Source organism: Ovis canadensis, chromosome 2 (genome assembly GCF_042477335.2).
Source record: "Ovis canadensis isolate MfBH-ARS-UI-01 breed Bighorn chromosome 2, ARS-UI_OviCan_v2, whole genome shotgun sequence".
Lineage (NCBI taxonomy): Eukaryota > Metazoa > Chordata > Mammalia > Artiodactyla > Bovidae > Ovis > Ovis canadensis.
The window spans coordinates 74,316,460-74,341,104 of record NC_091246.1 but is presented as its reverse complement, the minus strand read 5'-3'; the positions used below and the strand labels follow the sequence as shown (position 1 = coordinate 74,341,104).

Here is a 24,645-nt window from a genome sequence, read left to right as displayed (position 1 = left end):
TACATTAGGAAGTTCTTAACCCCAGACCTGCTTACGTGTGGATGCCTACTTTAGAGAATTAAGTGATAGACATACTTGAAGAATGCTAAACTTGTATCTTAACAGATATGCTGTACCATTCAGGCCAACTAGCAAAATTCATTATGATGGGTGAAATTAGTGCAGAATAATGGTAATCTGAGGTAACGATCAGGTGGCAAAGTAAAATTTGAAAGTAGTTTTGTAGGGGGCTATAAGTGAAACTCTTTTTTTGAATGAAGAAAATAAAAATAGTCACTTGAAGAAGGATATTCCTGGAGTACAACTGGGCTAGCACCCAAGACACTGAAGAAACAAACAAACAAAAAACACAAAATGCCTCACTTTCCCCAAACCTTGGTATTTCATAGTATTTATGAAATGTGTGAGTGGGTAAAGTGGGAAGTGAGATCTCACTGCCAAAGTGGATTCCAACACGAAGAGTTTCTAATCACAGGAACCAAGGTTAAATCTTATTATTTGATCACACTCTGATGAATATCTCTAAGAGAAAACAATGTATTCTATCCTCCAAAAGTATATGAGATGCCACAAATGGCAAATGGTTTGCTTTCAAAACTTACACTGAAGCTTTATTTATACAGTTTTATGTCTTGAAGATGCTATGAAATAAGAACAAAAACTTTTATTTTCCCTAGGAGATCTACATATTACCTGAACTTTGAGTTCCACTCCTAATACTGAGAACAGAAAATGGCAAAACTAAGAAAAGAGGTGGCTAATGAATGATGAAGAAACTCAGGTCAGGACTGTATACTCAGGGCACAAAAGTCATGTCACACCACTGGGAAACCCAGTGCAAAGCTACAGAATCTCTACTCTTAACATCTTAGGATTTTTCCATCTCTCATAGAACCTAACTCTACCTTTTTCCCTTTGAAGTCATTCTGCTAAAACCCTGTCTTCTCCTCAGATTTATTTCTGTCTGTATCTGGTGAGATTGTAAAAACCATCATCCTAGGAGATCTGATCTGTGCCAAATACCTGGAACATCTGATTCACATTGTAGGAACGAGAGCAAATCATTTATAAATTAAATAGCCTTTACAATCCTCTTCGTTGACTTAACAAAGTGCCTGATACATTACCCTGCTTCTGACAAGCATGCATTTGTGTTATTTTTGTTAAAGGAGAAAACATAATTAACATAGAATCTTCTGACCAGGAAACTAATGAGTATAAGGTAGAAAGCTTAAACAAACAAACAAAAAACCTAGTAGTCTAGATGGGGAACAGACAGAGCAAGCAGGATTAGTTGAGCTCATCTGATGAACTCTAAGCTGTATAAGAAGCATACAAAGTATTAATCATGCAAACAAAGCCACTTTGATGGAGGATGCAGGCACTCTCCTGGACAAGAGTATGTGCTGAAGGCGGAATTAAACAGGCACCCATGTTTCTCCAGGGAATACTTACTAAAGGCTAAAATGTCTGGAAGGTAAAGCATTAACATTATATGGACACTGTAAAACCACACTACCAAAAATACCACCAAACACACACCACCAAAACAATGCATTGACTCTTGTGGCTAGATTACCAGCAAACAAAAGCATAGGGCAACTCAAAGTAAAAACAGTGCCAAGTAGGCACATGCTAGGTTTTATTAATAGACCTAAGTCAGCAGTATATTATATGCTTCAACATTTAGTACCTAGGTTTTAAGATAGGTTCTATTATTCCCTGAATTTGTATCATGGCAAGGATCAAGTCTGCCACTATTCTGCTGTGTGACCTTGGGCAAGTCACCTAACTTCCCTGAGCTTCAATTTCCTCATGTATAAAATCTAGTCGGACTACATAATTGCTAAGGTCCTTCCAGCTCTAAAAATTCTATGAGTCCATTATAACTTAATTTGGGGGAACTACAACAACTCTAGCATTATTTTTATTAGCTTTAAGGAAATGGAAACCATTAGGTAAAGCTAGAGTTATGTTTATCTTTCTGAGTATTTTGGATATCTGAAGAACAGAATGAAAGAAGAATCTTGCTAGTACCTAGTTGTCTGAAGTTGTAAAAGCAGTGTTATATGCTTCTACCACAGGCTACTTCATAGATGGCTATGAATCACAGAATCACTGAATTTTTGAGCTGGAAGGAAATTCCGTTTTTGTCATTGCCTGATGGATTTTTGAGTTCCAGACCTACCTTCTTCGATCCTCTGCTCTACTTGGCTCTCTGGCAACACAGACCTGGCTAGGCAGAACTGGCATTCATGCTAGGTCAGTGTAGAATGAATAGTTCAAAGTATGGGGGAATGAAAATAGCAGAGAAATGGCTATAGGAGAGAAGGGAGCAGTGGAAAATTTTAGTCAAGGAAGTAGCTGATGCAGTTTTATTTAATAACTGTTACTAATTATAAAATGGTATGCACATTGTTTGATTTTATGAATTTATCAATGTAAGTTAAATACATTTTCTTCTAGTGTATACCACATGTCAATGTAGGAGATATTCTTCCTTTAATTTTTCACACAGAGACCATTCTTCTATCTCTCATTATCTTCACTCAAAGTCAACTGAAAATAACATGGGAGGTGAAGTAAGCTAGGTAAAAGTATAGAACGTAGGAGACAAAGAACTGTGGAAACAGACAATGCCTACAAGAGACTGACTCAAGAGCAGACTCGGCTGTATCTAAGACACTTTGGTGACAAAACTGGGACGAAAACATTCAGGACTCTGAAATATGTATGAAAGTTTCTTTAAGAAACTTCAATTTACTAATTTGTCCAAATTAATTTTGTTTTCAAAACTCAGAATTAATTTCTATATTAAATGTCAATTTATCAGAATTACTAAAAAAACTACTAATTTGAAAGTTATATCAGAATGAGTAAATAGTCTGGAGCGAGACCAAGTAATAATAAAAATTTCAACAATAATGTTCTAGACTAATCACAAGTCTTCATCTTGGGTCCAAAGTCAGACAATTAACCTCAATGTGTACCCATCAGGACTACAAGATCATCTGGACAGTGTCACTTTTCATGAAATTACCACACTTCTGCCTCTGCAATTCTAGAGCTAAATTTACACCAAAAGAAGGCTGACAGTCCTGCACAGTAAAAGGGCAAAGCATAAACTTCTAGTTTGTGAAACTGTTCACTTACTAATGGACTGGGGGAAAGAAAGGAGAACACAAGAGGACGAGAGCACAGGAAAGCAGGAGCCGTGACAGTCAAAAAAGGCTAGGAGGTTCCTCAGTTCTCTAAAGCACCGAGTGAACTGCTTAGAAATCTGCTTTAGGTGCTGTCTTAGCAAGGACTAAGCCACCAGCCAACAGCATCTGAAGACTCACCTGCACTACATGCCAATGCCGATGACCAAGTAAAGTGCTTAAACTCTGAGACTCTAAACCGCCACCTGCAAATGGGCTCTTTTCCCGACGGGTTTTGTGATCAGAGTAAGCTGAAGAACTCCTGGGATTCTGGCCCTGTGAGGCCTCTCCACAGTTCAAGTACAATCGATCCTCCCCCTGAAGCAACACTTGCTCTTGGTTACTCTAGATGGGGGAGAAGGAAGCAGAGGGAAGGAAAGCAAATAAAAACAAGGAAGGTGGGGGAAAGTAAGTAAAATGTCAATTTAGTTTTATTGCTGGGAATATACCATACATTTCAGCATTGATTTTCCTCACAGAGGACAAGACTACATAAAAATTGCTCACACTGTTACACTTAAGACTAACAGGCAACATTTTAATGATTTCTTCCCAGTGTAAAAAAATCTTTATTAAAGTTTGTTTTATCATATAGATTCCAAAACATGCCCAGGGTTACAACTGCTATAGCAGTATCTTTCGTAACTACTTCAAAATGGCAATGCTATGAGAGATTTTCCATCTGAAAAGTGAATAAAACTACTCAATGTCTACAATTTACAAAGTAATTTTATATAAAGTATCTCATGAATGGTGATAAGAAAACATGTCTGGTCACTTTGTATATATGCTCACTGATGTGCCCACATGGCAAGGAGTGGATTAGACACAGGGATAACTGGATTCTGGAGGATCTTTTAAATCATGGGGAGGAGGAAGAGTAGCCTACATCTGTGGTCCTGGTTCAGAACAATTCAATAATTGCTTGGTGAATGCTTGGTTAGTACCAAGGGATGTGCCAGGCTCTGAAGACATTTAGAGAAAAAGTTTCTACTTCTGTGAAAGGCCAGTGTTTTCAAATGTAAGCAGATTATTCACTCACTATTTTTTATAAATTAGACAGATCAGCACCCCAACCCATCATGTTCCCACTGTAGTCCAAACATCATCTTGACATAAAACTTGGGATGCTTTTATTATTTTGGATGAGGGAGCAGAGGAAGAAATCCTCTACTCTTGTTTTTCTTATTATTCAACTACAGTAATAAGGTCTGAGATCCACAGTATTTTCATTCTTTCTCAGTGTGTTGTAAATTTTAATTAGAAACTGGTTGCACCATATATTTAAAAATCCATTGATGGCAGATACTAAGATATGCATTTCTATCATGTAACATATACTATTTTTACATAGAAATATTCTTACAAATAAACAGCATATTAATATCTTACTTCAGACTGATAAACATGAATTTATGTTATAATTTGGGGCAGTGTTTCCCAAAGCAGGATTCTAGGCTTATTTTCTTGCAGGTCTTCCTTAAAAATTCATAGGTAAGTAAGCTTGGGAAATATTGCTTTCTATATACCAACTTCTGGACTTTTATGATGCACATTAACGTTATCAAAGACTAGATTCCTATGGTAAAGAAACTTCCACAGCTTTGTTTAACTCCTTTATTTCACACAAGACAACAGAACTTTTTCTTATTCTATGTAATTGCTATTTATATTTCTCACAAAATGTGCCTGGTGGAACACACTTTGGGAAATGCTATTAACACTAAATTTTATTCAAGTAAACCTTTAAAGACTGTTTTTCCTCAAGTTGCTTATGATCCTACTTAAAAAAAAAAGCATGGGACTTCCGTGGTGGTCCAGTGGTTACAACTCCGTGCATCTACTGCAGAGGGCGCAGGTCTGAGCCCTGGTCAGGGAACTAAGATCCTGCGGCCTATCCCCTCCAAAAGCTAATCCTGCTCAGAAATAAAATTTGGGGGTATTATTTAATATAAATTAAAAAGAAACCTAATAATCACAGAAAATATACAATCGAAGATCGTATGTCAATTTTAGGAGTACATGCAACGTATCTATGTCATAAGGACATACCTGTGTCTGATATTCTACATGAAAGCCATTAAAAACAAAGCCAAACAGAGTTTTAATTAAATAAACTTACCATACAAGGGTTTACAGTGAGTGCACTCTTGATAAACTGAAACAGTAGAATACCAGGCTGTTTAACTATACTCTTGGAGTCAGACTCATTTTCAGTATTTTGAGAACCAAATCCACTGATTACCCAGAGGTGATAGCCTTCAGCACCCCAGCTCTTAGGGAAAGAGGTGGGGGAGAAAAAGAGGAGGGGGGAAATCAAAGCAATAGAAAATGTTATTTTTTCCTGGTTTTAAATATTTGAATTCTCAAATAACCAACAATAAGCATTATTAATTACTTCTGAAGGCTGGAGATACCATGACAAACACCACAGACAAGAATCATACACCTACATCTACTACTCAGATGTGGAAACCATGATTGCTCTCCACCTAGAGTAGGGAAAACACTACGTACTAATCCTAGCTAGAAATCCTAAGAATTGCCTACTGCTGTCAGTAACTTCTCTATTAATTTAACTGCCTCTCAAATACAAAGAACTTCCTCAGAGAGACAAGATCCACATTACATAGCTGAAGCTTGACAAACAAGCACTGAAACAGGTACAATCTTGTACAGAACAAAGAACAATGGACTGGCGACTATGAGACTAGGGTTTCCACTGCAGCTTGGCTACCATTTTGTTGTACTACCTTGGCCAAACTATTTGGTTTCACAGGGTGTAAGTTTCTTCTTTTATAAAATGAGAGTGCTCAAAGAAATTAACCAGGCCCAGTCAATTTTAATATTCTATAACTAGATTTCATGATTGTTAAAATCACTTAAAAAAAAAAATCATGGGAAGAGTAGTAATTCCTAACCTGCAAGGCCAAGAAAATACTAATGAGGGGAGGAGAGGTCCATGAATTGCTACAAAATTTCAGAAGTTCTGCTTTCCCATGAAAAGTTTCAGTTGCACAAGTTAACTAAAATGCTTAGATTCTTAGTTTGTGATTAAAATAGCAGCTTAGTGAGGCTGGTAACACCAGTTGTTGCACTCCATTCAGAAGCACTGATTGGCAGTCACAGAAACGGTGTTTGAAAACTTAAAACTATGAAGGTGCGTAGAGCCTTCACATGGGATCCTTGGTGATAAAAGGTTGGGAAACCCATGGTTTCAAGGCAACCATGGTGGTCTAAATTCTTCGAGAAACCCACGATCAGAAAATGCCTTCCTCTGTGGAGCAGGAGAGAAAGGTAGTGGTAAGCCTAAGCCTCACAGCCACGAACTTCACAAAAATGGTACAGAGAGGGCTACAGTAAGAAAATGTTTTTATGTAAAGACAAGGGTAGTTATACCTCACTGCTTTCTACAGAAGCTGTTGAAAGCTGATGGTAAAAATACTATTACAACAAGGACTACAATTCTTTTGATATACGTCTACGGAAAAAGTTTAAAATATGCTCAAATAATGTACATGTCCTCCAGGAAAAAGACCCAATGAGCACTTCACATTAAAAGAAAGGAGGATACGGGAAGTGGGTGCTGAGTCACATAAGAAATGCAGGTAATGTTTTGGAAAAACAAACGCCTGATCTGAACAGTCACTGTGTTCACAGAGGTGGCAGGGCTTGCTGGACACATCAAAACAGAATAAAAATCACACACCGGAAGTTAGATAGCCTGTCACAGACAGACTGTTAAAGATAACACTTTCATTAAAGCACGAACTGTGTAAGAAGAGTCTTATGAGACTAGAAGAGCTTTTTAATTTTATTAGGTCAGTATGAGGGGGAAAAAAGGAAGAAAAAAACCAAGTTTTTCACACTGTATCAATATTTTATAGAAAGAACTTACCATAGAGTTGATTTTAAGGGGATCTTTTTTGGTACCATCTGACCTATAGCTGAAAGAGAAGAGAAAATTAAAAAGAATCTTCTAATTGCATACAACATTTAGCTTTACTTTTTTAAAAAATTATTTTCTTCCTTTGAAAGAGAAACACACAATACTCTGTGAAATATGAGACTCCTGGTCAATATACCTAGGTATGTCACTGAGATACAGTCTTCTAGGTACTAAATAATTTCTTGACAGGGTCATGCAGTTTGGGCAGGTGTGTTCATTATGTCAGGACTAAAGTTCAGCATAGCATATGAAACGGGCAGAGATATTAACCCACTTCTGTCAACCCACAGAGTAACTATATTAACTCAATGAGATAATGTAATTTTTCACTTCCTACTAGCTACTTATATATATAGTTTACAGCTCTTATTAGATAATAAGCTACTTGAATAGATTCATGTGTGATTTAACCTTGAATGAAACATTTATCACATACACAATAGGGGTTTGATAAATAAATCCATTTTTATTGAATGAACAATCAACTGAAAGAGGACAGATGTATGAGGAATTGATACATTCTGAATAAATTAATTCTGAACCTTATAAACTGTTTTGGGGGAAGAGTCAAATAAGGCAAGCTGGTAGCTGTAGGACAAAGTTTGCATGCGTGTGTGTATGTGTGTGTGTATGTGTATTGCTTCAGAGAAAATGGAGTTATTTCGTCCAAAATTCCTTTATTGACTCACGCAAAATCTCCTCCAAGTGTACAAATCAGCTGGGCTCCAAATACACTCCATAAAGAAAGGCCACCATATTCCCAGGTCACTATTACAACACTATTGTCAGGAGACCATCTGACCAACTTAACAGCTCCTGTTTTGTTCCAAATGTCTGTTAAGAAACCACAGAAAAGTTAAGGATAAATGACTGCTTCATATTTAGTACTTTTTACAGCCTCTATCTTCAACTTGAAACAAGCAGAAAGGCATGTCTGCTTCAATGAGATGAATTCAGTTCATTTAGGGCTATTTAAAATTAGTATGATCATCAGCCTGGGCCTGATCTAAGCAGAACAAACTCTGTACCCAAGTGATTCGTAAGAACCCAGAACCATTTCTTGCCACTATTAGCTTAAATAACTATTGATACAACTGTGTGGTCTTAAAAACTCTTTGGCTTTGGGAGAATCAGTTTCTCTAAGATGGGAATAATATTTCCCTTGAATAATTCAATACAATATCAAAGTACTCTACAAAGTATGAGGTGTTTCAAAATATAAAATATTTTACCATGATCTCCATGTTTTTTCAGTAATATCAAAGGGACTCAAATTAAAGCAAATTGAAGTTTAACCTTATATTAGGATTAAGTAGGTAAACTCCAGCTTCAGCACTATAGATGCTTACATCTTCTTTTAACTAGTAATACTTCTTCTAATCCTATATATAATTACTAAAGGGGAAATTTTCATTGCATAGTAAAATCCAAGTTTCTTTACTGCAGAGTTAAATGAAACATACCAGCATTTCCCATCAGGAATTCAAAAAGATCTGTATGACCTTCTTTACAATTACAGTTCTTTACATCTGCAGTATTAATAAATTTTTGTTGTAAATATATCTGCTGCAAAGGGGTGGTATACAGATATTAGCCTACAGAAGACAGGCTTGGTTAACAGAGTAAGAACTTTTTCCCTCTGCCTATGTTTGAATCCTCACATTACCATTCCCCACCATAATTCAGGTATATGAATAACTGGTATTTATGTATATAAAAATGGGAACATATCTAAGCAACATCATATCTTTTTAGTATACTTTACACACCTAGGAGAGAAATTTAAATCCAAACCAAGAAAAAAAAACAAACTCAAATCAAAGCTTATAAGCAATTCCATGTGCAAGAAAAAAAAATAAGGTTTAGATGTATATTTAATATCACAAAAAGCTGCTAGTGTTTTAGCTTACAAACAGTATTCCTATTATCCCAAGTAAACATATGTATCTGTATCTGCATCTACATACACACAGATGTACGTATTTTCCAAGCGTTATACACATGTTAAAAAAATCTAGGTACAGAGATGTACCATAAAACAGTAATGATGGTTAACCTAATTTTCAAGTGGCAGGAATACAGAAAATTTATCTAGCTGGTAACCTACTGTAAACTTAGATTGTGATAATCTGCATAATGAGAAAAATGTAAAAAATAATCCCCAAACTTGCTGTTGAAGTTGAATTTGCAAGATAGAAAGGACGATCTCCAGGAGCCAGAAGAAAAAAAAAAACAGTGAGACCAGTTAGTGCTTCAATTAAGGCAGCCTAGGTGTGAAGAGTGGGAAGTGATGAGGCAAAAACAGTCGGAAATATAGGGACAGAAGGTTGGAATGGGACCTAGCTGTGATTAGGAAGTTGGGGGTCTCACATCCTTATGCAAAGGCAAAAAAAGGGGTTTCAGGGCAACATGAGTCTGAGAATCAGAATGGAAGCTGATGATCATGTAAGGATTCCTGATGTGCTACCATCTGTAAAAATCAGCCAGTGAAGCCAGAAGAAAACATAGATGCTTATGTCTATTCCAGAGGCAGGACAACACAAGCTTCCCAACATTTTAAGCAGCTTTATAGCCAAAAGTTACATAATCCAAAAGGGCAGCCCTCTCCCATAACAAAGACCACAAGAGCAAGAGTTAGCAGATAACTAAAGGGAGAAATGGCATTTCAAGAACCTGAGAAAAGGAAACAACCTGAAAAATTCAGTACAGTGTTGTCAAACGATCAATAGAAGGGATCAGAACTTCCTGTAACGATGTAAATATTCTATATTTGCTTGGTCTAACAGACAGCCACTAAGCTGTATCAGGCTATTTAACATTTAGGTGTAAAGAGGCAACTGAGATTTCATAGTAGTCCAAATCTATGCCCCCAATCCCTAATCCCAAAGAAGGTGAAGCTGAATGGTTCTATGATGACCTACAAGAACTTTTAGAACTAACACCAAAAAAAAAAAAAAAGATGTCCTTTTCATCACAGGAGACTGGAATGCAAAAGTAGGAAGTCAAGAGATACCTGGAGTAACAGGCAAGTTTGACCTTGGAGTACAGAATGAAGCAGGGCAAAGGCTAACAGAGTTTTGCCAAGAGAACGCACTGGTCACAGCAAACACCCTCTTCTAACAATACAAGAGACAACTCTACACATGAACATCACCAGAAGGCCAATACTGAAGACACTGATTATATTCTTTGCAGTCAAAGATGGAGAAGCTCTATACATTAGGCAAAAACAAGATGGGGAGCTGACTGTAGCTCAGATCATGAACTCCTTATTGCCAAATTCAGACTTAAATTGAAGAAAGTAATGAAAACCACTAGGCCATTCAGGTATGATCTAAATCAAATTCCTTACGATTACACAGTGGAAGTGACAAACAGAAACAGAAGATATTAAGAAGAGGTGGCAACAATACACAAAAGATCTTCATGACCCAGATAACCACGATGGTGTGATCACTCACCTAGAACCAGACATCCTGGAATGTGAAGTCAAGTGGGCCTTAGGAAGCATCACTGTGAACAAAGCTACTGAAGGTGATGGAATTCCAATTGAGCTAGTTCAAATCCTAAACAACGATGCTTTGAAAGTGCGGCACTCAACATGCCAGCATATTTGGAAAACTCAGCTGTGGCCACAGGACAGGAAAAGGTCAGTTTTCATTCCAATCCCAAAGAAAGGCAATACCAAACTACTGTACAATTGCACTCATCTCACAGGCTAGCAAAGTAATGCTCAAAATTCTCCCAGTGAGGCTTCTATAGTATGTGAATGAAGAACGTCCAGATGTTCAAGCTGGATTTCAAAAAGGCAGAGGAACCAAAGATCAAACTGCCAACATCCGTTGGATTACAGAAATACAGAAAAGTTCCAGAAAAACATATACTTCTGCTTTACTGACTTTAAAGCCTTTGTATGGATCACAATAAAATGTGGAAAATTCTTAGAGAGATGGGAATACCAGACCACCTTACCTGCCTCCTGAGAAATCTGTATGCAGGTCAAGAAGCAACCATCAGAACCAGCCATGGAACAATGGACTGATTCCAAATTGAGAAAGAAGTACATCAAAGCTGCATATTGCCACCCTACTTACTTAACTTATATGAAGAAAATCATGAAAGATGCCGGGCTGGATGAGGCACGAGCTGAAATCAACACTGCTGGGAGAAACAGAATAACCTCAGATATGCAGATGACACCATCCTCATGGCAGAAAATAGAGGAACTAAAGAGCTTCTTGATGAAAGTGAAAGAGGAGAGTAAAAAAGCTGGCTTAAAACTCAACATTCAAAAAATGAAGATCATGGTATCCAGTCACATCACTTCATGGCAAATAGATGGGAAACTGGAAATAGTGACAGACTTCATTTTCTTGGGCTCCAAAATCTCTGTAGATGGTGACTGCAGCCATGAAATTAAAGGACGATTGCTCCTTGGAAGAAAAGCTATGACCAACCTAGACAGCATATTAAAAAGTAGAAACATTACTTTGCTAACAAAGGTCCGTCTAGTCGAAGCTATTGTTATTCCAGTAGTCATGTATGGGTGTGAAAGTTGGACCATAAAGAAACGTAAGTGCTGACGAACTGATGTTTTTGATTTGTGGTGTTGGAGAAGATTTGAGAGTCCCTTGGACTGCAAGGAGACCAAACCAGTCAATCCTAAAGGAAATCAGTCCTGAATATCATTGGAAGGACTGATGCTGAAGCTTCAATATTTGGGCCACCTGATGTGAAGAAATGATTTATTGGTAAGACCCTGATGTTGGGAAAGAGTGAAGGCAGGAGAAGGGGAAGACGGAAGATGAGATGGCTGGATGGCACCGCCGACTTGACGGATATAAGTTTGAGCAATCTCCAGGAAGTTGTGATGGACTGGGAAGCCTGGCGTGCTGCAGTCCACGGGGTTGCAAAGAGTCAGACACAACTGAGTGACTAAACTGACTGAGGCAACTAAGAAACGTTTTGATTTTCTTTTAGTTTCATTTAAATAGCTATCGTACTGGATATCACAGTATGGATAAAACAGAAACAGGGCTAGAAAACACAATCAAAACACACAGCATCCTGTTCTTGCCAGCTGCAGCAAAAACTCTTTAGGAAATGAGGAAAAAAAAGCAACCTTTAAAAGCTATGCAATAAGAGTGATAAAAACTTAAGGAACTAATTTCTATTTCTGGCTATATAGGAAATTTGATAGCTGGATTGACTCTCCACACTGCAACAAGTAAAATGTTAAACAGAATACTTAAATATTTCAAAATATTAAAAAACACTGGGAGGTAAGTGGGTGTACAAACTGCTGTTGCCCTGAATTTTTCTGCCAAAACCTAGAGACCTGACTTTCACCTATGACAACTCTCAGCATATGAGGGACAGAAGATAAAACTCAGAGCTTGGCCAAGACGGGGAATAGAAGATACCCATGTAATGCTGAGAATACAATTCCATGTTCAAGGGAGAGTGAGAAATAAACTCTACCACATAGAAGGTGAAAAAAAATAGCAAGGAGCACTTTCCTGTTTTTGCCCATGGTATTGAATGGAAAATAAAGAAGCTCCCCTGAGAATCTGCAACCACAAGCCAGTCCTTAGGCTCATCTACAATCTGTGTAACTTATAGGATTCAAAAAAGAAAAAAATCCTAAACAGAGAATATAATGCAAAGGCTTCAAGACTAATGTAATTTTCCCAGGTGACTGGAAGAAACAGACAGATATCCTCTCAGCAAAAACTCATTTCAATCTAGTTTCTGCTTTCCTGACCAGAAAACATATATACACTTTCTTTCCTCCTTTCTTCTTGACTCAAGAAGTAATGCTTGGGCCTTAGAAGTCAACCTGTGATCATGAAAGAAAAGGCCAAATGAATGCCAAGAGCAGCTTACCTTTGGATTTCTTGCCAATATAGAGAATAAATACTATTTGTTTAACGGATAGTAAGCTGGGTTTTCTATTAGTTTCAGTCAAAAACATTTCCAGTAATAACAGATTTTACACTTACTCCAGTGGACAGAATTCATCTAAGAGTCACAAAGGGAGTTCCGAGAGAGATTTTTTTTGTTTTATTCACTACTGTGTACCAGCATTTAGAACAATGTCTGGCCTATAGTATGTACTCAATAATTACTTGTTGAATGACCAAATGGAAATGAAGGCATAAAATAATAGAGGCAATGAAATTAGGAAAGAGTCTAAAGCAAAGCCCAGACAAGCAACATAGAGACTACGACTAAGTGAGGATAAAGAAAACTAAATGGAAGAGATAAAAGAGGTCTCCCAGGAGACTCTAGTAGAAATCCTTGAGTCAGAGAGAATTGTTACATGTTTTAATAATACTTGGCCTTTGGCATCCATCATCTAATTCAAATCAAAACTCACTACACATATTATCTGTAATTAAGAAGAAAGAAAAAAAAAAAAGAGGACTCACCAGGATACTGTTTTGCTGTTAACTCTAGTTTATGAGACAGCTGCATGGCTCCAGTGGTGTTATCTATTGTATAAACCTGTACAGAACCACTGTGAAAATCAGATAAGACTTTCAGTGTAAAAAGACAAATACAAATATAAAAAACATGACTATGGAAATATGTTCTGCTGATAGGAGTGTAAACTAGAACACAACCATTTTGTAAATGATTTATAGTCATCTCATAATCTGAAACAAATGCATATTCTATAGTCTAGTGATTTCACCTATAGATATACCCCAGAAATATCCTTGTCTTTGTGACATATACAATGTCATCATAAGACTGTTAAGTGCAAAGAAATGCCAACCATCCACACGTCCAGCAATGACAAAGGGAAGAGAAACTGTGGTATGTTCATATAATAGTATACCATATAGTACTGAAAATGAATTTCTGTCCTATACCTTAAAATGGACAGCATATCTCTCTACCCACCCATCTATCTATATCTATATAAATAGTATAATTTCATTTCTATACTGTGAAAAACATCCAAAACATAGTAGTGAAATACATTTGTGGTAAAAATACACAAAGATATAAAGGAAATTTGGTGGCAATTAGGTTAGTTTGAATATGAATGAGTTTTAGATCTTATTGAGGATTTATCATTAATTTACCCATGCATTTGATTAAAGATTGTGTGTCTATGTAAGAGAAAATGAGTTAGGAAGGGACTGGGAGACATGATTAGCAAGTAGGAGTGATAAAATTTATATTGGCTAGCAACGTTCTATTCCTTGACCAAGTTGTGAAAAGATGGATGCTTGTATTATAATTATTTGTAAAACTATGACTATCTTGATTACACACTTCCCCATTTGTTTTCATTTTATAATATGAAAATTCCAAAGGGTATTATAAGTTCTATGTCAATAAATTTGACAGTGTATATGAAAGAAACCAATTCCTAGAAAAATATAACTTGCCAAAATGACTGAGGAAGAGATAGAAAAATCTGAATCTTCCATAAGGCTATTTTAAAAATGAACAGGCATTCAATTTTACTTTGAAAACCTTCATTATTTGAATCAAGGAAAGAAAATGATTTTACAAATGAGCTTTAAATTTGCTTGTTAACTAAGGCACACTCACAAATTTAAAGGCAAGTCAACACTGATGTCTTAAAAAGAAAGGATTAGGGGCTTCTCTGGTGACTCAGAGGTAAAGAATCCACCTGCAAGAGACACAGGTTTGATCTCCGGTCCAGGAGGCTTCCACACACTACTAAGCAACTAAGCCCATGTCCCATAACTCTAGAGCTCAGGAGCCAAACCCACCTGCCACAACTACTGAAACTTGTGCCCCCTAGAGCCTGTGCTCCACAACCTGCAATGAGAAGTCCAGTAGCCCCCACTCACCACAACTAGAGAAAATCCTGCATAGCAACTGAAGACCCAGCACAGCTGAAAATAAATAAAACCTCCTCCTGATGTTATTTAAAACAATAAAGAACCTAAATTTTAACTGATTTAACCTAAACTTGTGATTCAATTTCCTACCACTAAAATAAAAAGCTCACAAATTAAAACACCTAATCTCCAAAATCTGCCCTTTATATTTGCTTGCTTCAATTAAAATACTTTTACATTTTATATTAAGGTTGATTCATAAATTATAAAAGGCACAACAAAGTTCCTAAGTGTGTTAATACGAACATCTTATGTTTTTTAAAAAAATTATTTTTGGCAATGTGTTAAAATACAGGCATCCACATTACCTCGCACAACCAAATGCCATCAGTCGATACTTGTTATTTACTGCTACACAAGTTCCATCAATAACATCTTGTGGCCAAACTCCATGAAGCTGCTAAAATTAAGAAACATAGTTAAGATTTAAAATATGTTCTCCAAATATACTTCAATTAACATAATTCCCCTGCAGTAAACATAATTTCATAAGGTTTTATATGGTTCTTTATATGGTTTCATCTGGATAGGAAAATATCCCATCAAGACTACCATCTGGATTTTCCCTTAAAATCTTAATTTCATTAACTGGTTTAATAAATATTTCCAGATGAGCTCAGTCTAGTGCTAATTCATTTATAAAACACTAAAAGATGGATATCTGATCTCTAAATTCAAATTAATTGAAGACAATTTTCCTATTAAAAAGTAAACCTCTTGATGGTAGAAACTGCATCTAACTCGCTCACTATTCTTCTTCTTCTCATTTAGTACACAGTGTTTTACTTTCCCAATCAATGGGAATCAGTCAATTTTCTTTGGTCTATCTCGTCTCTGGAGAAACCTGTATGGGGGTCAAGAAATAACAGAACCCTGTATGGAATAACTGAATGGTTTGGGATAGAGAAAGGAGTATGACAAGGCTGTTTATTGTCACCCTGTTTATTTAACTTATACACAGAGCACGTCATGCGAAATGCCAGGCTGGATGAATTACAAGCTGGAATCAAGACTATGAGGAGAAATATCAACAATCTCAGATATGCAGATGACACCACTCTAATGGCAGAAAGCTAAGAGGAACTAAACAGCCTCTTGATGAAGGTAAAGGAGTAGAGTGAAAAAGTCAGCTTAAAACTCAATATTAAAAAAACCTAAGATCATGGCATCCAGTTTCATCACTTCATGGCAAATACAAGGGGAAAAGGTGGAAGCAGTGACAGATTTCTTCTTCTTAGGCTCTAAAATCACTGCAGATGGTGACTGCAGCTATGAAATTAGAAGATGATTGCTCCTTGGTAGGAAAGCCATGACAAACCCAGTCAATATGCTAAAAAGCAAAGACAACACTATGCCAACAAAGGTCCCTACAGTCAAGGCTATGGTCTTTTCAGTAGTCATGTACCAATGTGAGAGCTGGACAATAAAGAAGGCTGAGTGCTGAAGAATTGATGCTTTGAATTGTGGTGCTGGAGAAGACTCTTAAGAGTCCGTTGGAAAGCAAGGAGATCAAACCAGTCAATCTTAAAGGAAATCAACCCTAAATACTCTTTGGAAGGACTGGTGCGGAAACTGAAACTCCAATACTATGGCTACTAGATGCAAACAGCTGACTCACTGGAAAAGACCCTGATGCTGGCAAAGACTGAAGGCAGAAGGAGAAGAGGGTGACAGAGGATGAGATGGTTGGATGGCATCACTGATTCAATGGACGTGATTTTCAGCAAACTCCAGGAGATGGTGAGGGACAAGGAAGCCTGGTGTGTTGCAGTCCATACGGTCTTGAAGAGTCGGACATGACTTGGGGGCTGAACAACAACGACATTCTTTAGACGTGATTAATGATTTGTCAGTTGCTTACTATTCTCTTTTACTCCTTTGTTTTATAGTATAACAGCGTGGCATATGGCAGCCTAACATTACATCTCAGATCTACCACTCACTTGTAAAAATGACTTTGTGATATTTTCAAGCTTCAGTTTTCTTTTCTGTAAACTACCTCTTAGAGTGTTTTGAAGTTTAAATGGGAGTAGATATATTCAATACATGTAAGGAATGATGCTAAAGCTGAAACTCCAGTACTGTGGCCACCTCATGTGAAGAGTTGACTCATTGGAAAGACTCTGATGCTGGGAGGGATTGGGGGCAGGAGGAGAAGGGGACGACAGAGGATGAGATGGCTGGATGGCATCATGGACTCGATGGACGTGAGTCTGAGTGAACTCTGGGAGTTGGTGATGGACAGGGAGGCTGGCGTGCTGCGGTTCATGGGGTCGCAAAGAGTCGGACATGATTGAGCGACTGAATTGAACTGAACTGAACTCACTCAATATAACGCCTGGAATTCAACAAGTTAAATAAGCTTCAATGAATGGATGATATTATTATTAAGCTTCATATGCTACTTAATTTTGAATACAGACACAGAATAGAGTCAACTCTGCTGTCTGTTTTTATTTGTCAAATCAAGGGCATCTTAGATCATAAATTCTAAGGCAAAGGTCACCATGACTGCTAGTTTAGTAAGCACAGAATTTAGCACACTACAATACTGCACTTTACTTTTGGATTATCACAACAGTGAACATTAGATGATCGGATATAATTAAGCTGTTCAAAATATAACACTATAGAGGTTTTTAAAAATTCCTAAATAAACTATATAATCTACTATCTAAATATGAAATGTTTGCTTCTTTGTAGTTTTATTTTACTTTAATAATAAAACTATACATTATTTCAGATAATAGAAAATGGCAAAAGATAGCAATGAATATTATTTCTTTGGACTACTGTCTAGACTGGAATTCATTCATTCATCCCTACCATAAAAGTCTTCCAGGCACCCACTATTCACCAGATGCTGCTCTAGATACTGAGAATACTGCAGATATTCAAACATACCAAAATCCTCAGCTGTATCCCTGCCTTACATTTGTTAAAAGACTGACAAGTTTAAAAAACTGTACAGTATTACACAGAAAGTTGGTAAATGCTACAAAAAAAATAATAAAGCAGTTATGGAGAAGAGAGTGTATGGGGGAAGGATGTAATATTAAACTATTTTCCCTATGATGAAGGTGCCTCTCGAGGAAAGTACTGAGAGAGACAGAGCAACAGAAGGGCCCTGTCATAGCAGCATTTCTAGCATGTTCAAAGATAAAAGAAACTTGTGTGGCTGGAGTGGAGTGGAATAAGAGAAGAAGTAGTAAAGGAGATAACAGATGAAACAGTAGGCCAGATTTATAGGGCTTTGAAAGCCACCATGAGATCTTTGACTTTTTCTCCATTTCATATATGGGGAGTCATTTGGAGAGTCTTTAATTTCTTAACCCTTTCTATTATGAATTAGAATATGATACATCAAAGATAAATACCAAAACCAAAAATGTACATCATACTAATATCACAAAGGAAACACCTGTGAAATTACCACTCAGCTAGGAATTACCAGTACCAAAAGTCTCCCAATAGTGTCACTCCTGATCAATATACCCTCACCCGAACCACAAAAGTAACCAATATCCAGACTTATGGTAATCACTTTCTACTTTTCCTTTAAACTATTAACACTTAAACATGCACTCATACAAACTCTAATTCAGAGCTGCCTAGGTTTTAAGATTTCCTTCTGCTTTATGTAAAATAGAATCACAGTAGCCTTGTTTGCTCATTTTAGCTCACTGGGCTAAGTGAGCTAAAGTGAGCTCACTGGCCTCCCCTAGCCTCCTAATTCCTTACTGTTTTGTTAGCTCTCCAAAGCCTTTAAGCACATTAAAAAAATTATTTTTTCTCCAGCTTTTCTAGTTGACCTCAGCAGGTTTTGTCCTAAAACTCTAGTCCTACTAAAGGGTTCTAAGCAGAGGAGTGGCATAGTCTGACATATTTTAATAGATGTGTCTACTGTATTTTTACAGTGTATACTCTAAGTTATACATAGTGTGTGTGTATATATATATATACAATGTGTATATAGATGTGTATACTGTATAGTGGCTGTAAATTTGTACAGCCACTATAGAATGCCAAACAGGAGTTCTTATAAGGCACTTAAATAATGTCTAATGTAAATACACCATTAGAGTATTTCCCAATTACCAGTAATACATATGCAATGTTTTCATGAAACTTATATTTTCTACTTATAACTTCCTTAATAATGTCCATCTACTTTTCATTATTTAAATCCTTAAATTACTAGAAAATTTTCTTTAACCAAATACTAATTAAAGCTGATATTCAGAAATGAGTCAATTACCTTCCAGTTCTAACATGTTTATTTTCAGGAAATAAATTTAAATCCAAAACATGTCAACAAAATGAAAAGGGAGTCTACTGAATGGGAGAAAATATTTGCAGATCACATATGTGACAAAAGGTTATATTCAAAATATATAAAAAACTCATGCATTTAATAGCAAAAAATTGATTAAAAAAATGGGCAGATGATCTGAACAAACATTTCTCTACAGCACACATAAGGATGCCCAAAAAGTACCTGAAAAGATGCTCAACACCACTAATATCAGAGAAACGCACATCAAAACCACAATGAGATGTTACCTCACACCTGTCAGAATGGCTATTATCAAAAAGACAAGAAATAATTAAGTGTTGGGACAATGGGAGAAAAAGGAATCCCTGTGCATTCCTGATGGCAGTGTAAATTTGTACAGCCACTACATCTCCATGTTCAATGCAGCATTGTTTATAAAAGCCAAAATATGGAAACACTTAAGTGTTCACTGATAGATAGAGAAAATTTGGTATATGTACATACACGCACATAAAACGGAACACAGTTGACTCATAGAACATGAGGGTTAGGGGTACCTATCCCCCACAGTAGAAAATACGCACAGAACTTTACAGCTGGCCCTCAATATCCATGGGTCTGCATCTGTGGATTCAATTAATTGCAGATTATAGAGTACTACAGTATGTATTTATTGAAAAAAATCCAGGTGTCAGTGGACCTGTGCAGTTCAAATTTACGTTGTTCAAGGGTCAACTGTATTTAGCCATAAAGAAGAATGAAATCTTGCCTTTTGCAACATGCTGAATGAAGTAAATTGGACGAGAAAGCTGATACCATATAGAAAAATATGCCCTTAAAAACTTGAAATTCCTTCCAGTTAGAGAGGCTGAACATGAATATTTAGTTTCTCTGACTCTTAAAATCCCAAATGTGTAAGTTGGCAAGGACAGAATGGGAGAGGAGGTAGTATCAGAAAATTTTGTAAGCTGGGAAGCAAGCGTATGAGTAGAGTCCTTAACTAGCAGTAAGGAACACTTTGAAAAACAGTCAAATTTGCATTACAGGTTACACAAAGGGCTTGGTGAATTAAAATGTCTCTCAAAAGCTGAACTAAAAGCAGCAGGACTGGCTCAAAGACTGTTTATTCAATAGCTGGATCTGCTTAGGTTACCTCCCACTCTGAGCAGCTAAGGAATATTCTTCCTCCACTCCAAGAGAAAACTGAATTTTTTCTTTAGAGAAAAACAAGACAAAAATCTCAGCGGTCTCTAAACAACACTGAAAATAGGGATACGTGGGAGTTTACTTCCTGAATTTGGAATCTCTAGTCTAACTCTTTCATAACTCAAAATCCCAAAATACTGGGCCAGCCAGGTACATCATCTTTGGAGAAGACTGGATAAGGCGTGAGGAGGAAAAAAAATAACCCAGTTAGCTCATGTTATGAAGAGCACAGTCAACCAAACCCACCAAATCCCACACAGCCTTTGGTGAATCTAAATTTTTATTCTGGGTCTTTGTCACAACCAAATTCATACATTAACTAATCAAATATTTACCATTAACTCTGAAAGGATCTAAGAGTAAAGGAATATAGGGAATCCAGAGGATGATGATGATGCACAGCCCCAACATGCAGCCTGTGTGCAATCCATCCAGAAGAATCCAAGAGAAATTTCTTCAAGACGACGAAACAAATACTAATATAATCAAAATCACATTATCTATATTGGAATGATGGGGAGAACATACAGACGTTGTGGGACCAGGGAAGAGGGAAGTAAATGGTCATTTTCCACAATGGCAAGTCAATAAACACAGCCTAAAAACCAAAAACTATAGGAAATACTCTGAGTAGTGGAGATAAATAGCAAAATAATCAATAAAGGAGTAAAAAGTAGTTGTCTCTGAGAATGAACACTGGGCATGAAGAGAGGAAAGGAACGCTCATTCTTCATTAACATGTCAAAAGGCTTCCTTGTTTATGCATAGTTAAGACTTCGTTGTCTGTTTATGCTAGTTGTATGTATAGCTTTGATTAAAAAAAATTAACAACCACTCCTAAAATCTTAAATAAGGAAAACTGGACGGGGATTTAATGAAGATTAAAATTAATAAATGCAAAATTGAAAAACAAACATTGAAAGTAAATCCTACCTCTGCAGTAAATCTACTTGACACTGGTGTAATAAATCCAACTTTACCATCATTAAACACAACAGCAAATCCATCAAGTGTGGCACAGTATTCCATGTCTCTAATGTGCACATCTGCAAAACCCAGGAATGAACCTGCTGATGAAAAAATAAGTATTTGAAACATTAATATAAATATAGTAAATTAATTCTCTTACACTTTTGCTTGCAAACCATGTAAGAACAGTTAAAAGGTCAAGATTTAAAGACCTAACAACACTGAACAGTTAAACTATTCCTTTCTACACACACACACACTCAACTCACTCTCCTTTTCTTTCCTTGCATAATTAATTTGAAAGTAGAAAAATCCATAGAAAATATCTGACTATATTATATAAAATATTAAACTCCTTGTTCTATCTCATGTAAAAAGTATTACTACCTCTAGATGACTGCAGGTCTACTGAAAAGGGTACTGTACAAAGATTAATAGCTTTCCTCCCATTTGTCATTCCTTCCCAGTGAATAAGATGAAGAAGTCCATCAGAAGTAGCAACCAGGAGATCTTCCAGCACAGACTGCAAACTGTAGGGAAGCAATAAGCAATTTATCAGTTATCTTTTAAGAAAAACATACTGGGAAAGCAATGAATATAACTGCTCTGGAGAATATTGAAGCAAAGATCATGAAACCACTTATAAAACTGCCATTTATCAACAATTTCACTATACAGTAGTTTATCTATGTATAATTCAATCTAGATCAGAAATTCTGGGGGGAAAAAAAAGACCATAGTTGCTATTATTACAAACCTGACGGACTGAGTTTAAAAACCAGACACACTGAAATGACAGATTAGAAGATGGAAGGATAAGTGAAGCTAAGAAAGGAAAGAGGCAGAGAAACCATAAAAATGAACTAACGACAGAATGACAGTCTAGAGCTAGGGACTGCAGTGGTACCCATTCTCTACCCCTGTCCAAGAGAACTTTCACCAGTGATGGAGATATTCTGTTATCCATACTACTGAACACAGTAGCCATTAGCCATGTGTGGTGACCGCACATTTGAAATACTGAAGGAGTGTAACAAAAACACTGAATTTTAAGTTTAGTTTATCTACAATTAACATTTAAGTCACTTCATTTGACTAGTGTCTACTGTCATGGAAAACACAGTTCCAGACCACAGTATTTCTAAGGTATCACAGAATCTCATGTTAGGTCTGGGCTCTGTGGCAGGCGCTATGCTTGTCGAAGATTGAAAGGTGAAGAAATATAGTTTCTCCCTCCAGAAGACCTCTCAGGTAACTAAGTACTGAAAATAAATTATGTAGTATGATCTCAGCATTTATTGATACTTGCAAAGAGCTTTAACAATTACAGTTTCCAGGGCAATAAATGCCTAATTTGCTTACTCTTATAATGCCAAGCCTGGAGGGCAGTGTTATTTACATCTGGTACCAAATGTTTATGGGAGGAAGGTCAAGAGTGAGGAATAATCCAAGTGAAGCTACAAAGATACTGGCAGAAACAAAGAAAGAGAAGCAATGGAAACTTGGCATCAGGAAAGCCAAGGGAATAGTGAAAGTCAAAGTGTTAGTCGCTCAATTGTGTTTGACTCTTTGCGACCCCATGAACTATAGCCTGCCAGGCTCCTTTGTCCATAGGACTTCCCAGGCAAGAATACTGGAGTGGGTTGCCATTTCCTTCTCCGGGGAATACTCCTGACCCAGGGATTGGACCAATACCTCCTGCACTGCAAGCAGACTCTTTACTGTCTGAGCTACCAGGGAAGCTCTCAAGAGTATCAAATGCTATAAAAAAATTGAGTATAAGAATGAAAAATGTATGTCTAATATACACTGTTATATACTGTTAAATTAGCTTTCATACTTAAGAGGTTAAAAGTTTATTTCAGAAATATTTTAATTCATGACAGTGAAAAGAATGTTTTTCAATGTTTTCTTTAACCTTCAGTTCTTCGGAGTCCAATGACTTATTCTACTATGTATTTCAGATAATTAACAATTTACTGTATTTTCTTCCCAACTATAAAAATATTTTAAAAGATTATCCCCTTATTGAGCTCCATCTCTTGAACTTCAGAGCATTTTAACCAATTACAATTTCCAGTTTAAAGAAAGTTCATCTTTTAAAATATTATATATTCTTTTATTTCAAATTTATATTTTAATGGTAAAATTTATGTGTAGCATGTGGTGGCTAGAATATAAAAACTTTATGTTTTAGACCTGCTACTGCAAGGAGATCAAACCAAGTCAATCTTAAAGGAAATGAACCCTAAATATTCATTGGAAAGGCTGATGCTGAAGCTCCAGTACTTCGAGCACCTGAAGTGAAGAGCCGACTCACTGGAAAAGATCCTGATACTGGGAAAGACTGATGGTAAAAGGAGAAGGAGGTGGCAAAGAATGAGATGGTTAGTGTCACTGACTCTATGGACATGAATTTGAGTAAACTTTGGGAAATAGTGATGAACAAGGAAGCCTGGTGGGCTACAGCTCACAGGGTCACAAAGAGTCAGACATGACTTGGCGACTGAACAACAACTGCATGTCAAAAGAAGTAATTTAGTGGAGTAGTCACTGGGCTTCCCTGGTAGCTCAGTGGTAAAGAATCTGCCTGCAATGCAGGTAGGGAAGATACGCTGGAAACAGGATAGGCTACCCACTCCAGTATTCTTGGGCTTCCCTGGTGGCTCGGCTGGTAAAAAATCCACCTGCAGTGTGAGAGACCTGGGTTCGACCCCTGGGTTGGGAAGATTCCCTGGAGAAGGCTACCCACTCCAGTATTCTGGCCTGGAGAATTCCATGGACTGTATAGCCCATGGGGTCGCAAAGAGTTAGACACAACTGAGCAACTTTCACTTTCAGTCACTGGTTTACCAGTGATCTTCATTCAGTAGGAGTCAGCCTAGGTTTATTTCAAATTGCATTCTTTCTCTTCCTTTCTCATATGTCCCTAGAAAAATCACTGCATATGATGGTTAGGAACAAGATCAAGGTTAACCTTCAGTAATTTAACTGCCTGACAGACAAAACTCAACACTCCTTTGACAAAGTTAACAGAATTCAGAATCTCTACCATCATTCACCATGCTGTGACAAAAAATGACCAGGCATCTGAATAAACAGGAAAATGTGATCCAGAGTTAAGAGAAAAATCCATCAATGTAAACTGACTCATAAAAA

At 36.9% G+C, this 24,645-nt stretch overlaps 1 protein-coding gene across 3 annotated transcripts in view; it reads right to left on the bottom strand.

Annotated features, from left to right (window-relative positions):
* RIC1 (RIC1 homolog, RAB6A GEF complex partner 1) overlaps nt 1-24,645 on the bottom strand; it is a 140,487-nt gene that overhangs the window by 22,987 nt on the left and 92,855 nt on the right. For 2 of the 3 annotated variants that reach the window (XM_069576478.1, XM_069576480.1), the window contains exons 5-12: nt 21,874-22,016; nt 21,451-21,587; nt 15,344-15,435; nt 13,581-13,669; nt 7,839-7,983; nt 7,099-7,147; nt 5,323-5,475; nt 3,342-3,545 (exon numbers count right to left, since the gene is read on the bottom strand). In XM_069576478.1, the coding sequence (XP_069432579.1) occupies nt 3,342-3,545; nt 5,323-5,475; nt 7,099-7,147; nt 7,839-7,983; nt 13,581-13,669; nt 15,344-15,435; nt 21,451-21,587; nt 21,874-22,016 (1,012 nt within the window). The remainder of the gene's footprint in view (nt 1-3,341; nt 3,546-5,322; nt 5,476-7,098; nt 7,148-7,838; nt 7,984-13,580; nt 13,670-15,343; nt 15,436-21,450; nt 21,588-21,873; nt 22,017-24,645) is intronic. The other variant, XM_069576479.1, reaches the window with a different exon arrangement.